This window comes from Acanthopagrus latus, chromosome 5, assembly GCF_904848185.1.
Source record: "Acanthopagrus latus isolate v.2019 chromosome 5, fAcaLat1.1, whole genome shotgun sequence".
In the NCBI taxonomy this organism is placed as follows: domain Eukaryota; kingdom Metazoa; phylum Chordata; class Actinopteri; order Spariformes; family Sparidae; genus Acanthopagrus; species Acanthopagrus latus.
In genome coordinates, this window is record NC_051043.1 from 4,086,835 (window position 1) to 4,101,946 (window position 15,112).

Sequence of the window (15,112 nt, forward strand, 5' to 3'; positions counted from 1 at the left end):
CAACCTAACCAGCTCCTCCACTAACAGATACTGGAGGGCTCTTCCTGACAGAGTCCTCTGTAGGGGCTCTCATTGGTACTTTTCTGGCAGATGGTGTTGGATGGCGGAGGAGAACGCTCCTCCATCCCTTTTCTCTTTCAGAATCCTTTACTCATGGTTCCCTTTCCCCTCTTGGGCCTCTTGTTGGGTCTACTTCCTATGTTATTTTCTAGACTGCTGGCCTTAACACCACGGACAAGGAAATGGAAGTCCTCCAACTGAGAAATGTGTCTTTTGATGACGCTGGGGAGTACACCTGCTTGGCGGGCAATTCTATCGGGTTCTCTCATCACTCTGCATGGTTGACCGTTTTTGAAGGTATCAGTGGTTCTGTCTCTCTCCTGTATTTCCTTTTTCGCTTTTTCCAACTGAAGCCTGGCTGTCCATCTTCACATTTGCCAAAAAAATCGTCTTGTTGGACTTGTTTTGTTGAAAAATGTGACAGGAAGCCAGAGCAAGTTATAAGTACTCAAACTATCCCTCTGTCCTCAGCATGGCTCCTGTTCCATCTAAACTCTCTAGATGGGACAGTAAGGGCCATGCTCTGTTGTCTTTTCAGTTAAATCAGTGAATGCCAAACAATCCAAATGCATTAGCCTACATGACAAGTTGAAACAGAGAATTAGTCTTTTAACTAATAACACATATAAGTATAATTAATGAACTCAGCCATGTAGAACTTCACATTTACAGACGGTTTGTTTGGCAGCTCTGATCAGGTTTTACTTGAACTTCACTGTACTGTCTCTGCTACTATGCTGTTTAACTGGTGTTCACATTTGATTCGGTGGAAAGCTGATTTTCTCTGACAAGCACTACAAATGACATATATTCCTGATGTCATTTCCTGCCGTGAGCACAGCAGCTGGCTTTGATAATTGGCTCGCTGTAGTGGATGTGTCTCATTCCTGAGGGTTGGAATGGGCATTTGTCCAATTATCAAGCAGCTTGTCAGTCAGCCACTTCACACAAGCACAGCTCACTTATATTGCTGGTGTTGGTTAGGGGTGTAATGGAACACTTCACTCCTTATGGCAGCCTTGATTTGGGTTGGTTTTTTCTACATGGTGCCTCCTGCACACATTTGTTGGATAATCTCATTAACATAGACAACCAAATGCTCTGTCTAATAATACTTAATGCATTATCATGTATGGAAGCCTATTTCAGCCAGTGTGATGAAACCTTATGTAAATCATTATGATCAGAATCTTTTTCAAAATGATTTAGTAGGAGAAAGTCTTTTGCGAATTTTGAGATACTACAATTTTATATATTTTTAGTACCTTTTTACTGAGATACCAATTCATTATTTTGAGATGGTAATTCTTTTTTTGAATCACTCATTATCTTTTAGATAATGAGTCATCATTTTGAGAAAATTGCTAATTAGTTTGAGAGTTGATATTACTTTTAGATACTACTTTTGAGACAAGTCTTTAGTTTGAAATACCCTTACCCTTTAATCTCTCAAAAAATAGTACCTTGAAAGAGATGGCATCTCAAAATATTGAGCAACTTTATACAAAAATTGTGAAAAAGCTCAATGAGGCCAGAGGGCTGTCCAGGACAGAGCAGAACAGAAAGGGAGAGCGCACCATACCCTGAGAACACATCTCACATACAGCTGTGAGGCCTCACATACTGTGATATGTTGGTGATGTACTAGTCAATTGTCAATGCAGATTGGTGGCAGTCAACCACCGCCTTTTCCAGCTTCACCCTGAGCATTGATGGCTGTATTGTGTTGAAGGCACAGGAAAAATCGAAAAACATGACCCTCACAGCAGACAATGTACTTGAAGTATGAGAGGGATATGTGTATCAGGTGGATGACTGCATCACTCACTCCAATACTTGTTTGGTAAGCAAACTGCAGGGTCAAAGTTTTCTGAGTATAATCCTCTACATAGTCTTCATCAGGTGAGATGTTAAGACTACCGGTCTGAAGCGGTTGGGCTCCTTGTGGTTTGCAGTCTTTGGCACTGGGACCGCACAGGAAGTTTTCCCCTAGGCTGGGGCTAAGTTTGAGGCTCATATTGAAATTTGCAGAACCACCTCGCAAAGCTTGTCTACACAGTGCTTGAGCAGCCTGGAGCTGATGCCACCTGGTCCTGTGGCTTTTCTTAGCTTAGTCTTCCTCATCCTCTTGCTCACCTGGTTGACAGTCATGGAGAGGCTGTAGTTGGGGGTTGAATGGAATAGTCTGGGGGGGAGGGGGTACAGTTGATGATAGACTAAGTTGAGTGGGGCGAAGAGGGTGAGATGGGAAAAGGGGAGCGCAGTAGCCAGGGAGGGACTGGTTGGTGCACAGACTGATGCCTGATTCTGGTGAATGGGGATAGAGGTGGAGCCAGAATCAAAATGGTTTAAGAAAAGATTGAGCTAATTTTCCCAATCCAATCCCAAATTCATTTTAAGGTACCGATTCATTACTTTAATGTACTCGTTTTCATTGAAAACATTTTTGAGATACTAAATTATTTTTTTAGATACCAAGTTGTGTTTTAAAGTGGCAACTGATTATTTTGATATACTCAGTTATTTGAGAAAGTTGGATTGTTTTTAGATACATGTTGGAGATACTATCTCATTCTGAGATTCTGACTTTTTTTGAGAAGGTTTTTCCTTATTATGAGGCACAGTATTTTGAGATGAAATTTTAAAAAAAAAGTCTCTAAAAAAAGTCCTTATTTTGAGATACATTTTTTTCAAGCTACTTTGTCTCCATCATGACAGAGTTACTCATTATAATGGCATACATGATTTTTTTCCCCATCACATTAGCTGAAATGACTTCCATTATCATGAGAGCAAATGGTCTTCTAAAATTTTGATACTAAACACAACATTTTAGTCAAGTTCTGAAAAAAGTAAATGGGTACCTAGAATTAACATCTACTCCTGAACAAATAAAACTGTCTTGGTAAATAAATTAAACAGACAGGAATGACAGCAATTGTGTGGGGTGGGGGGGTTTGGGCATTGCATAACTACTGTGAGCTCCTGAGCACAAAGCCACATCCCAAACCAAGGTATGCACTTCACTCTTTTTCATTAGAATGTGGAAGCCAATACACCCCCAAGATTGGGTATAAATAAACATGGGTGTTTTTCACTGAATGGGAGGAAAAAAACAAGGTCTGAATTGGACATTTTATCTTTTAAATATTAGCACATACATATGATATTTGTATTACCGGCACCAACACACAACTTGTTTAGAATAGCATTACAGATTAAAGACTTTAAAGATTTTTTTTAGTTCATGCTTTGTGTCTGTATTAGACCTACAAGTAGACGTGACAACTAAATTAGACATTTGATGAAGAAGAAACAATGTGCAGTGTTGAAACGTTGTGTGTGTGTGTGCGTGTGTGTGTGTGAAGTGTTGTGCTGTATAAAAGTCAGATCCTTTGCACACTGTTACATGTTTTGCATCCATTAACAAAACATTTAGATCTGTGTTTCTATTTAAAAAAATAATTGTCTGATGCATAGTCAAGTGTCATTGTCAAAATTTTTGTTGTTTAGGTTTTCCCCACACTGTTCCTTGGCAGTTTAAGAGACTGTAATCACTCTCACATTATCAAAACATTTTGAGTGACACCTTGAAAGAAGTGATGTTTTTGCAATGAAATGTTCATGTCCCATATGTGTCAAAGGTTCTGTTTTTTAGACATTGCGGCTGTGTGTTTGTGTAGTCAGTTTGTTTTATTTGTGTTGCTCTGTAATTAAAATCACGGGTATGTTTGGTGTGACTGGGTAATTATTATCAGAGATTCTGTGTTAATTTGATACAGCTGATGACCGCTGACTCTGACCCCTGTCACCCTGCATACCCCCATCTAGCTGTCCCACACTATCCTCCAGCCAACCACACTTACCTTGAGGTTGTCATCTACTGCGTGGGTTTCTTCTTCATTGCTGTCATGATTGCTATCGCAATTATCGTCAAGATTCGCAGCTCCTCAAAGAAGAGTGACTTCAACAGTCAGCTGGCCGTCCACAAGCTGGCCAAAAGCATCCCCCTGCGCAGACAGGTAACAGAAAGTAGATAGGGGGTTTGGAATATTTATACCTTTTCATCTCTTCTTTCTCTCTCCACATGCCATTTTTTGTTTATTTAAAGCTGTGCTGACTGCGAAGTTTTGGGAAAGAAGTTTTAATCAGCTCAATTGACAGATTTTTAAATATTATAATGATTATTAATGTTGTTATTGTTATTATTAAAAGTAAGACTAACAACAACAGTGTATTCATAAACAACCGAAAACTTTCTCTTTGTTTTTTGTGAGTGAATGAAATTAATTTTTAAAAAAAAATGATATCTAAGGACAACACAATTTCATACCACTTTACTATGTTTATATCTGCCAGATCCTGTGACCTTTTTAGCTTCAAACACTTTTATGGGGTCCTTATTTTTCTATGAGAACAGCTTGTTTATCCAGTTACGATTGTTTTTTGGTTTTTTTTTAGATTTCTTAGTTTTGTATTATTAACTGATATTGTTGATTAAAATTCTGAGTACTGAGTTTTTTTCTCCAAACCTTCATAGTGCCTGTTGAAGCAGTCTGCCTCCACAGAGTTTATATTTATGCTAACGTAAAAATTGAAGGTTCACTATAGCTCCTTGAAGTCTTGTTCATCAGGTCAGTATGATAAGTGTTCGAGGAATCTCTTCCATCCAAAGCAGAGCAGTTTGGGTGTATTTACATGGTCTTAAGAAGAGCTGCGGCAATTAATCGATTAGTTATAAACTGTTAAATCATTTGCCAACTTTTGATAATTAGTTTGAGTAATTTTTAAAGACAGTCAAAATTCTCTGATTCTAGCCTCTAAATGTGAATACTTTCTGGTTTCTTTCCTCCTCTTTGACAGTATATTGACTATCCTTGGGTTGTGAACAGAGCAAGACATTTGAGGACGTCATGAATCAATATTTTAAAGACAGAGCAACCCATCGATTTATCAATGAAATAAACAACACATTAATTGAAAATGAGAATAATTGTTTGATTGGCAACTACTCTGTGGTTTTCATTTTCTTTAGGGTCATTGTTAACTGGTGTCTTTTCCACTATGGAGGGAGTAATGTCAGTCTTCTTTTACCTCAGGTGTCTGTGGACTCTAGCTCCTCCATCCACTCTGGAGTGATGCTGGTTCGTCCTGCCCGGCTCTCTTCCAGTGGCTCTCCAATGCTTTCAGGGGTGTCTGAGTATGAGCTGCCCCAGGATCCCCGCTGGGAGCTGCCGAGGGACAGGTACGTAAACATCCTGGAATAAACATTAAGACAGAAAAGTGATCTCCTGAAAGAAAAGTTACTGGTTTGAGAAAGACATGTTTGTGGTTTTTTGAAAGTTCTCTCTCCTTTATGCAAGGCACTTTAACTGCCCCAGAACAGGGTGGTTGTACCGAGTTTACAGTCTGTATGCAATTTAGGTAAACCTCAAAACTATTCCAACTAACTCACAGATGTTACTGTGAAACTGTCACAGCTGATTACTTAGAATTCTCATCTAATTAAAAAATATAAACATTTTTAAGCCAGGTTCAAAATTCGTATATTACATTTACTTGGGCAACTTAAGATATATTTTTATACACTGTCAACAGCCATTAATTATTTTTTTTGTAATTCTCTGTTTTTAAGAATAAAATGTTTTGTAAATCAGGCTGTGAATGTTATATGATGGTATTTTTGGTCTATGTAAGTGATGGTGATGTGGAGATTTGTGATTCTGATTAAGAGAAAAAAATGATTTTGTGAAAACTGCCTTTAAAGATGAGTTTTGTAAAATTCTATATTATTTTGACAAAAAAATTAATAGGATAAAAAAAAGTGATATTACCTTGAAACATCCCATGTTAATTACTGACATACAAACATTTTTTTGTATCAAAAGTTTTCTATTTTATGTTTGAATATACAAACAAAGCCATTTTGTTAAATATGCACAGTTTTGCATGATTATCCATGAATTAAAACATTTAGATGTGTATTGTGGGCAATTTCTTTAAACAGACTTAGCCTTAAACCTTAAAATTGACCAGTGTGTGAAAAAATGTTTCACCTTCAGTGTTGATCCATGTGCCTTCTCCCACTTACAGACTTGTTCTTGGGAAGCCGCTGGGTGAAGGCTGCTTCGGCCAGGTAGTGATGGGTGAGGCACTGGGTCTCGACAAAGAGAAGCCAAACCGAATCACCAAGGTTGCAGTCAAAATGCTGAAATGTAAGTATGCTGTCGAGTATACAGTATAGTATGTGTTTAGCAATAGATTGTACATAAGCCTCCTGTCCAGACTTGAGGGACAAGAAAACTTCTGACCCAAAAACTGTGACGAGCAGATACTAAGAAACATCTGCCATTGGATTGTAGCCATTAAATGTATGTGCAAATGGTTTGGCAGAATAAAGATTTATGACAACCCCCATATAAAGCAGTGTTCAAACTGTACAAAGAGTGAAGATTGAGGTAAAGTAACATATATTTTCTAGCACTGTCAGTGCCTTTCCCCTAGGAACATTCTGCAAGACAAACGCCAGCCTGTTCCCACAACAGCTGCAATGTTAGTGTGTAAGGTGATTATTGTGAGGCATTGTTAGGCCTTTCCATGAAGAGAACATCGTCTAATTACCCTGATGTGATTTATTTCTCTTCCCCTCCAGCTGACGCCACAGAGAAAGACCTGTCAGACCTGATCTCAGAGATGGAGATGATGAAGATCATCGGGAAGCACAAGAATATCATAAATCTGCTGGGAGCCTGCACACAGGATGGTAGGACTAGACAGTCAGGGGTCTGCTGTTGACCTGCCCTGACCAGCACACTCACAGACACACACACACACACACACACACCTTGCACTCTGTTAACCTCAGGCATTCATAGTCTCAGCCAGTATTTGCAGGTTATGTTTGTTAACTTGCTGTAACCCATTATCTCCCCCATCCTGATGGAATGTCAGTCGAGACCACCAAACATTCTGGAGCTTCACAGCAAAACATTTTCTCAAACACCTAAAGTGGCCAAGGAATTTGTTTTAAAATGTGAATAACAAACAAAATCAAACATATAATGGCTACATACTGCTCTTCCAGCGTAATGCATATCTCTGCACAGCGCACGATTCGAAATTGATTTGAAAAGATATTTACACCTTATTAAAGTCTTCACTGCAGTACTCTGGAGACTTGGATTACACCAGCCCAGCAATACAAAGCCATTTTATGTTTGTTTTGTTTTTGTCTTTTTTTTTTTTTATTCACTTATTTATTTTTGTATGTTTGTTTGTTTTTTAGATTTAAGTCCCCTTGTTTAGGAGAATGCTGAAATACTGTTTGGCTCTGAAGCTCCAGAAATGTTTTGCGATGATGAAACTTTGCTTCAGCATGGATTGAGCCAAGCCCCCAGGAGGAGCACCAGGCTTTGAAGCTTCATGGTGGCCAAATTGTTTAAATACAGTATTGCACTGGGGCCCTAAAACACCTCCCATAAGTTAACATTGTAAAAGATGCAGCTGTAAAACGGTTAATTTTGTTTATATGATCATCACAACCACCTCAACATGACTCATTTGATAAGAGAATTTTAACTCTTTGGACTTATAACTAGAGTTGGGCAATGTCTGGTGAATTGGCATCATGAAGTTTATTTTGGTACCTTTCCATTTAAAACGTTATGCTTTTATGGTGTTGATTTTATGATGACTTTCTAATTTATTTCATCCAATCGCTTCCAGGTCCTCTGTATGTGATAGTAGAGTATGCATCCAAAGGCAACTTGAGGGAGTACTTGCGAGCTCGACGGCCACCAGGCATGGAGTACTGCTACAACCCAGACCAGGTGCCTGTGGAAAACATGTCCATCAAAGACCTGGTGTCCTGTGCTTACCAGGTGGCCCGGGGGATGGAGTATTTATCCTCCAAAAAGGTAACAACAAGTCATTCACAGCTGTCCATATTACATTTACACAGATTTACCCCACTATTTAAACTATATATGACTTTCAACTTTCAGTTCTAGTGATGTCTGCTTCTATTTGTGCAGTGCATCCACAGAGATCTTGCTGCCCGCAATGTTTTGGTAACAGAGGACAGTGTGATGAAAATAGCTGACTTTGGCCTTGCAAGAGATATTCACCACATTGATTACTATAAGAAGACCACAAATGTGAGTATTTTCATTCATTGTTTAAAGGAGAATTCTGATATTTTCCTGGTCTTATATTTACATGTTTTAATGTGTAAATGATTCATACTTACCAAAAGGTTTTGGAATTGGTCAAGTAGATCACTTCAGCTGGCAGCCACGACACAGCTGCAATGACATAATTACATCCACTAGGGCTGTAACGATAGACCAAACTCACAGATCAGTTTGTATCACAATTTTTGACCCATGGTTCGATACAAACCTCAATTTTTTTCTTTTTTTTTAAAAAATTAAATTTTATGTAACATTTCAATAACTTCTGTATATGATACTCGTCTGATAGTATCAGAGGCGTTGTATTGGGCAACTGAACCAGTGTGAATAGATGAGCCGGCTGCACGTATGCGGGGCGTGTCTATTAGATGGTCTGTTAGCTGCACAGATCCCTCACTCCACTAAATAAAGAGAAATGTTCCACAAAGCAACGTTACAGAATCAAACTAAGGTAACATAGAAACTGTAACTGTCTTTGGCAACTTTCATGAGGTGCTGTATGTGGAGAAGTGTCTGTCCTCCCGCCTGTCCTACCTACTCCTTGTCACATTTCTGCCCAAAAAACAGCGTCTGTCACCAGCAAACTTTAACAACTTTAACTCACCGAGTGTTTGTGATGAAAAAAAATCTCTGCGACGGTTAGCCCTCCTGACTGAGACTTCAGTGAACTTCCCCCCGGCAAACAGCCTCCATCCCGGGAGTGACAGAGTCAGACAGCGACCTGTTTACTGATGGCAATTATGTAATTTATAGTGAAAAACGTAACTTTGTCACTTTCCAGGAAGTTTTGGTGGGTCAGGATCTCAATCAGGACACATTATAACAGCTTGACAGGGGGAAACTGGGGAAACACCTTGAAAACACATACACACGTCATCATCATGACGTGTACCGTCACGTCTCTTTAGGAGCCGCAGCGCCGGCTTTCTGTGTGAACCACCGCTGTGGTGTTAATGTGACATCTCTGTGTGAAAGGAGCCACTTATAGCTCATAGAGCTGGATCTGGACTGGAAGTTGTGTCGCGATTTTGCCTTCTCACGCTGCGAGACAGGTTTGTGGATCTGAGTGTCGCAATTTCAGTTTCGATACTGTCATGACTGAATATTTCATGATTTTGCCAATCCAGGCCGTAACAACTCACCTTTTGAGGGACCTCTGTCAGACAGTCTCAGCTTGTCAGGTGCAAAAATGAGCACATTCAGTGGATGGAACTTGGTCGTCTACAGTTGCCCCAAAGGATTACATTACAGCTGTTTCTCAGTAGCCAGCTAAGGCAGTCTACATGACCGAAGTATGACGTATTTGCATACCAAAACATGTAAATATAGGGTCCGGGCTTAGTAGTATTGGAATTCCTCTTTCAATGCTGTTTACCTATATGGGAACATGTTGGGTCTTTGATTAGCAAAGACGTTAATGCAAACACTGGCACGATGACATGTTGACAACCTGATGGAGGAACCTGTCACCTGCAGCCATTTTCAGCTCACCGTGGCTGTTTCTGTTTGTACTATCCTTCCTGCATGATATCAAACTGATCTGATTAAACAGTACAGAATGATGCATCCTCTGAGGTGGAAAAAGCCCCGCACTGTAAATAGCCTTAACCTGCATTCCTTCTCCCCAGGGTCGTTTACCAGTCAAGTGGATGGCTCCCGAGGCTCTGTTTGACCGGATATACACACACCAAAGTGATGTGTGGGTATCACGTCTTGTTACTTTTCTAAGGAATGGACTGGAATGTGAGGAAAAAATTTAGTCATGCAGAAAATCTAGACATACTTGTGTGATTCTGTCTGCAGCTGGTCATTTGGGGTACTGCTGTGGGAGATCTTCACACTGGGAGGCTCTCCATATCCCGGGGTCCCTGTTGAAGAGCTGTTCAAGCTGCTGAAGGAAGGTCACCGCATGGACAAGCCCTCAACGTGCACTCATGAGCTGTAAGCAAACGCTGCACACAACAAATCAAACCTCCTCTTGTTGATGCTTTCGCTGCTGGCCAGAATTTCCTTATTTGGTAAAAGTTTCAGGGTAATATTGACTTACCCTAAAACTAAGTCTAATTTAAATTTTGGAGTGACGCAAGAACACCTACTGAAGCCAGAGATTCTGAGAAATTAATGGTATCAAATAAAGATGCAAACATTGTTTTCATCAGTTTTAACCATTACTTAAAATGTGTTCAATGTAAAAACAGACCAGGCAACAGTAGCGGCAGGCTACAGTAACAGTAGGAAGTTACCTGAACAATAAACTAAATAACAAAAGATAGTGATTTCATTTCAGTTGTGGAGCCTCAGTCTGTTGCCTTTCAACAAAATCCAACCCATATTGAGACTACGAAGTGGTTTTTAAAATGTAATAATTTAACAAATCAATTGTAATTTATCTGTATAGATTTTAAATAGGTGAAATTCTTAACAGATATTTCTGTGTTAATCACTAATATCCTTAGTATCAAACTAATAGTGCTTGCTAATAAAGTCTGTGATAAAGACGAAGTAAAGACAACCGTTTTAGGCTTGGGCAATATCAAAAATTTGATATTGTACCACCCAAATATCGCAATAGAAGATAGTATCATCCCTTGAACTGTGCTGGATGATGGACTCTGGTGAGATTGCAAATTTGTTGTGTTGCCTTGTTTAGTTAACACGTGCTTACAGCAAAGACGACGTAATCTCATTCACATCCCTTGGCTTGCCATTTTCTCTTCCATTAAACCAAAAATTTTGCTAAGTTGGTGAGCTGGTGTTCTTTAAAAACATTGTCGTCCAACCTGTAAGCATTTCAATGAGCATTTCCTTCACTGCATTTTCTTTTCAAATTAAAAGCCTGATCTATTTATCTGCCCTTTATTTTCCGGTTAATTTAATCTTCTAATGTATAAAATGAGAAGAAATATTTTTTTGAAAAATGCTCATCACAATTTCCCAAAGTACAACTGCTGCAAACCCATAACATCTGTGTTTTATTCTTTCATTATGTTCACTCTCAGCTGTTTCAGGAGTCATGTTTACTGTTAAGTTGCATGGTGGAACAAATTATTTCCTGTAATGCTGCTTTATAATACAAGATTTTAGATGACTTGATAACATAACATAACATAACATGACATAACAGCTACTTTATTTATTGTGATTCTTCCATAATACTGTGAGGATCAGGACAAGTGCATCATTGGTTTAAGACACACCTTCAGCAGGTAGCCCAGTTGTGGTGGAAATACAATTTCTTGCCATGCCGAGTCAAACCGATTAGAGCCAGGGCGGAAGATGTAATGGAAAAACGGCATAAAAATCTTGGGGTTTTCTGTTTTTGAGCTCTCATGGTCACAACCACACTTGCTCTGAACCAGATGTTGCTGACGTCAATGACAACTATTGAGGGAGCGTTTGTTGTGATTGAAACCCTTTTTTCAATTTCACCTGTCATTGCCAAGAGAAAATATTAAATATTATCAGAGTAAAGGTGAATGTTGACTGCACTCAAAAACCTGAAAGTATTTGGCACCTGGGACAATCTGTGAAGTTTTTAAAATCAAAACGGTGAGTCACTGCTTGGTTTCATGTTCAGCCCAAACAGTTGGCATTAATATTTACATAACCCGCAATGTTGTATATCAGAAACATCCAGGTGCTTAGCAACATAATAAAGGGTCCCTACTGTTGTTTTTGTGACGAGCAATAAAATGAATCACCTAAAGGTTGAGTGAGCTCCAAATGGAGCGTTTTGTTCACCTTTGTTTTGTTCGACCTTCCTGCTACAGCTACAGCTTAGCCAAGGAGGACACCATAAATGTTTACATCCCGCGCAGTCAGGAGCACAAGCAGATGCATTTGTCTGTCTGTGCTGTGATACGGAAAGAAAATAGTTTCTATTCAAAATTGCCCATAGGTGGTAGTTGCAGGTTGTGTCTGAACTAAGACAACTCCTTATGAAAAATTCCTGGATCTGTCCCTTTATCTTGAACCGCACTAAGTTAATGAGGTCTGTTCTGTGCTGAGACCCAGCCTCCATGTAATCCTGCTGATAAACTAAATAACAAATAGACGAACGCGGCTGAAAACATAACCTTGACAAAGGTAACAATCTAGACGAAATGGTACCACACACAGGAGGACAAGATGCAGTTTAAACTTTTAGATGAACTGCCCCTTTACCATCCTATTACATAGGTTTATAAAAAACCCACTCAATGTCATTCTCGATCTCTGCAGGTATATGATGATGAGGGACTGCTGGCATGCTGTGCCCTCTCAGAGACCCACATTCAAACAGCTGGTGGAGGATTTGGATCGCTGCCTGGTCATGTCATCCAACCAGGTGAGTCCTCCTGTCCTCATCATACAAGGAAGAAGCAGAAACATTTTATTTGGAAGTGAAATGCTAATGTTTTGTCCTCTTTTTGTGTATACAGGAGTATTTGGAGCTGTCAGTGCCTCTTGACCAGTACTCCCCGAGCTACCCAGACACCCGCAGCTCAACCTGCTCCTCCGGCGAGGACTCGGTCTTCTCCCACGATGCTGGAGCCGAGGAGCCCTGCCTGCCAAAGTTCCCTCCCCACTCCAATGGAGCAGCCATTAAGAAACGCTGATACCTCAATCTCGTTCACACAAACATTAATTTTCCCTCCACTCCTTGCCTCATGGGGTTGGACTCTTCCCCACATTCCCAGAGATGAAGCTAATAAACACTGGTGCTCTGTGAGAAAGGAGCTCGGAGGACACCTCAGAGAACTAGTCGGATCACGTAGACTGAAAGGTGCAGCCGTGTTCCAGTTCTCGTGGTGATGATGTTTATGGGGCACTTTGTCAAAACGTGAGTAGCAGACTCCAGCAGACTCCCACTCTTCTCTCCACTTTGGGCATTCCACGGGTCAGGGGAACCAAACGGACTGACTGTCAGGTTTTTGTTTCTTATGTTGCTGTTTTTCCTTCCTGTCAGTAGAGAAGAATGACTTTTTACCTTTCAGACCAAATCCAGAGAATAAAAGCAACCATGGGACATGCAGCATCATTCACTCTCTTCTTGTAAATACAGTTAGAAAAATTATAAATATGAATATATATTTACATTGTACTCTTATTTTTATTACCATAACTGGTTTATTTTCTTTTGTACAAGTTGTGTTTGATCTGTTTTTTAATATAGTCTGTAGCGGCAGTTGTTACATGAGAATTTCCTCAAATTGCTGAGAATTACATCCCCTAAATTTACTGCATAATCACCAATCGAAAATATATATATTGGGTTTCTATTTTTTAACCTTAAATGCTTCTCATGAAACAACCTGCAATACAGTAACAGTTTTTGGGGAAGAAATATTCTCATGAAAGAGTGTGTGTGTGTGTGTGTGTGTGTGTGTGTGTGTGTGTGTGTGTGTGTGCGCGCGCGCGCGCGCGTGTGTGTGTGTGTGTGTAAAATTGTATGTTGTCTCATTTAAGATTAATTTCCTTCAAGGTTGGTCACAACTTTAAATATTTGTGGTTGTACACCGTGCTTATTAAAATGATCTGCTTCGGTCAACATCATGCACTTCCACTGTGCATGCCTTGTGATGAACTTATCTTCTACTGTAAATGCTTCAACAGGAGTTACATTTGCTGCCACATAACTTCTGATTTAAGGGTTGCAGAACATGTATGTCATCGTTAAAGGATTACATTAAATAAAAATGCTATTGAAAACAAACTGCTGAAGCTTTCAGCGTCTGAACTCGACTCCATAAAGGAGGTCTATAAATATCGTGATTTTCATGTTTGTGATGTAAATCATCTTTACAGAGATGGAACGAGGGCTACTTCAATCTCCCACCCATTTAACACTGGTTGCTGGGGGCTGATAAGATATGATAATGTGCTGCTGACATCAGAATTTGGCAGAACGTTGGCAAGCGCATGTAATTTATGGCTGTGTGAATGGCTTGGCAAGTGCTGGTGCTACACTTCCATCCCTAAGCCACACCAACCATGATGCTCGTGTCTGGCTCTGGCTTCCTGTCCATTGGCTGATGCATCACTTGGATTTTAGTCACCATGCAACAGGCTAAAATCAGCCCCGCAGGAAGACTCAACCTTTTTAAAAGCTGGCCCTTACAGTTCAGTAAGCCTTCTATGCATACTGTATTACAGCAGAGTGCAGAACACTTGATACAGAGCTTGTTACTTTTATTCCAACAGTTTTAAAGTAGATGATAAAGGAACGCTGACATTTCATGGCCTTCAAGGATACAAGACAGCACTTCAGGACTTGACATAATCTTTTTGGAAAAAAAAATATCATCAGATCCTGGAAACGGGGAGTAATAAAAAGTACAATCTATGCTGATGTGGAGGTGATGATGAAGAGCTGTGTTTGAGGATAGAAAGGACGGAGAGGCCTCACTTTATAACCTGCTAATGGTGCAGGACGAGCAGCAGAGCTGCCATTAGGTGGAGGCTGTTATCACTTCTGACAGATGGCACAAGTAGAGTGGCAGAGTTGGTCATTCACTGTCGTCCAGTATAGCAACAGTTAAGCTGTCAGTGTCATTATTTTGCTCTGATGGTGACACAGGGAATGATGTTAATTATTATCTGACAGTAATTAAATGTTTTCTCATCACAGAAGAATGAAAAAGACACTGCTATGTCCTGTTTCCTCAGAGAAATTACTATCTGATGATGATGAATGTTAATTGATTTGGGAATAATGGAATTTCAGACTTCTGAGCATCAACCACTAACTGGTATGTTGAGCTCCAATCAAACCCTTGCTCATTTCTGGTCACCTAAATATGTGTCCCATTATAACAGCGTTTGAAAATACTGAATTATTTATATTCAAACGAATGCAGTTGTCCAGAATGTGGTTATCA

The 15,112-nt window shown here is 39.8% G+C and overlaps 1 protein-coding gene across 8 annotated transcripts in view; it reads left to right on the plus strand.

Annotated features, from left to right (window-relative positions):
* The window catches only part of fgfr1a (fibroblast growth factor receptor 1a), a 32,928-nt gene extending 18,981 nt beyond the window's left edge, over window positions 1-13,947 (plus strand). For 2 of the 8 annotated variants that reach the window (XM_037097670.1, XM_037097672.1), the window contains exons 9-19: window positions 213-357; window positions 3,892-4,088; window positions 5,160-5,305; window positions 6,154-6,275; window positions 6,713-6,823; window positions 7,786-7,976; window positions 8,094-8,216; window positions 9,881-9,951; window positions 10,056-10,193; window positions 12,474-12,579; window positions 12,674-12,850. In XM_037097670.1, coding sequence (XP_036953565.1) covers window positions 213-357; window positions 3,892-4,088; window positions 5,160-5,305; window positions 6,154-6,275; window positions 6,713-6,823; window positions 7,786-7,976; window positions 8,094-8,216; window positions 9,881-9,951; window positions 10,056-10,193; window positions 12,474-12,579; window positions 12,674-12,850 — 1,527 coding nt within the window. Of the gene's footprint in view, window positions 1-212; window positions 358-3,891; window positions 4,089-5,159; window positions 5,306-6,153; window positions 6,276-6,712; window positions 6,824-7,785; window positions 7,977-8,093; window positions 8,217-9,880; window positions 9,952-10,055; window positions 10,194-12,473; window positions 12,580-12,673 lie in introns of all 8 variants that reach the window. The other 6 variants (XM_037097674.1, XM_037097675.1, XM_037097671.1 and 3 more) reach the window with 4 other exon arrangements.
* The last annotated feature ends 1,165 nt before the right edge of the window (window positions 13,948-15,112 follow it).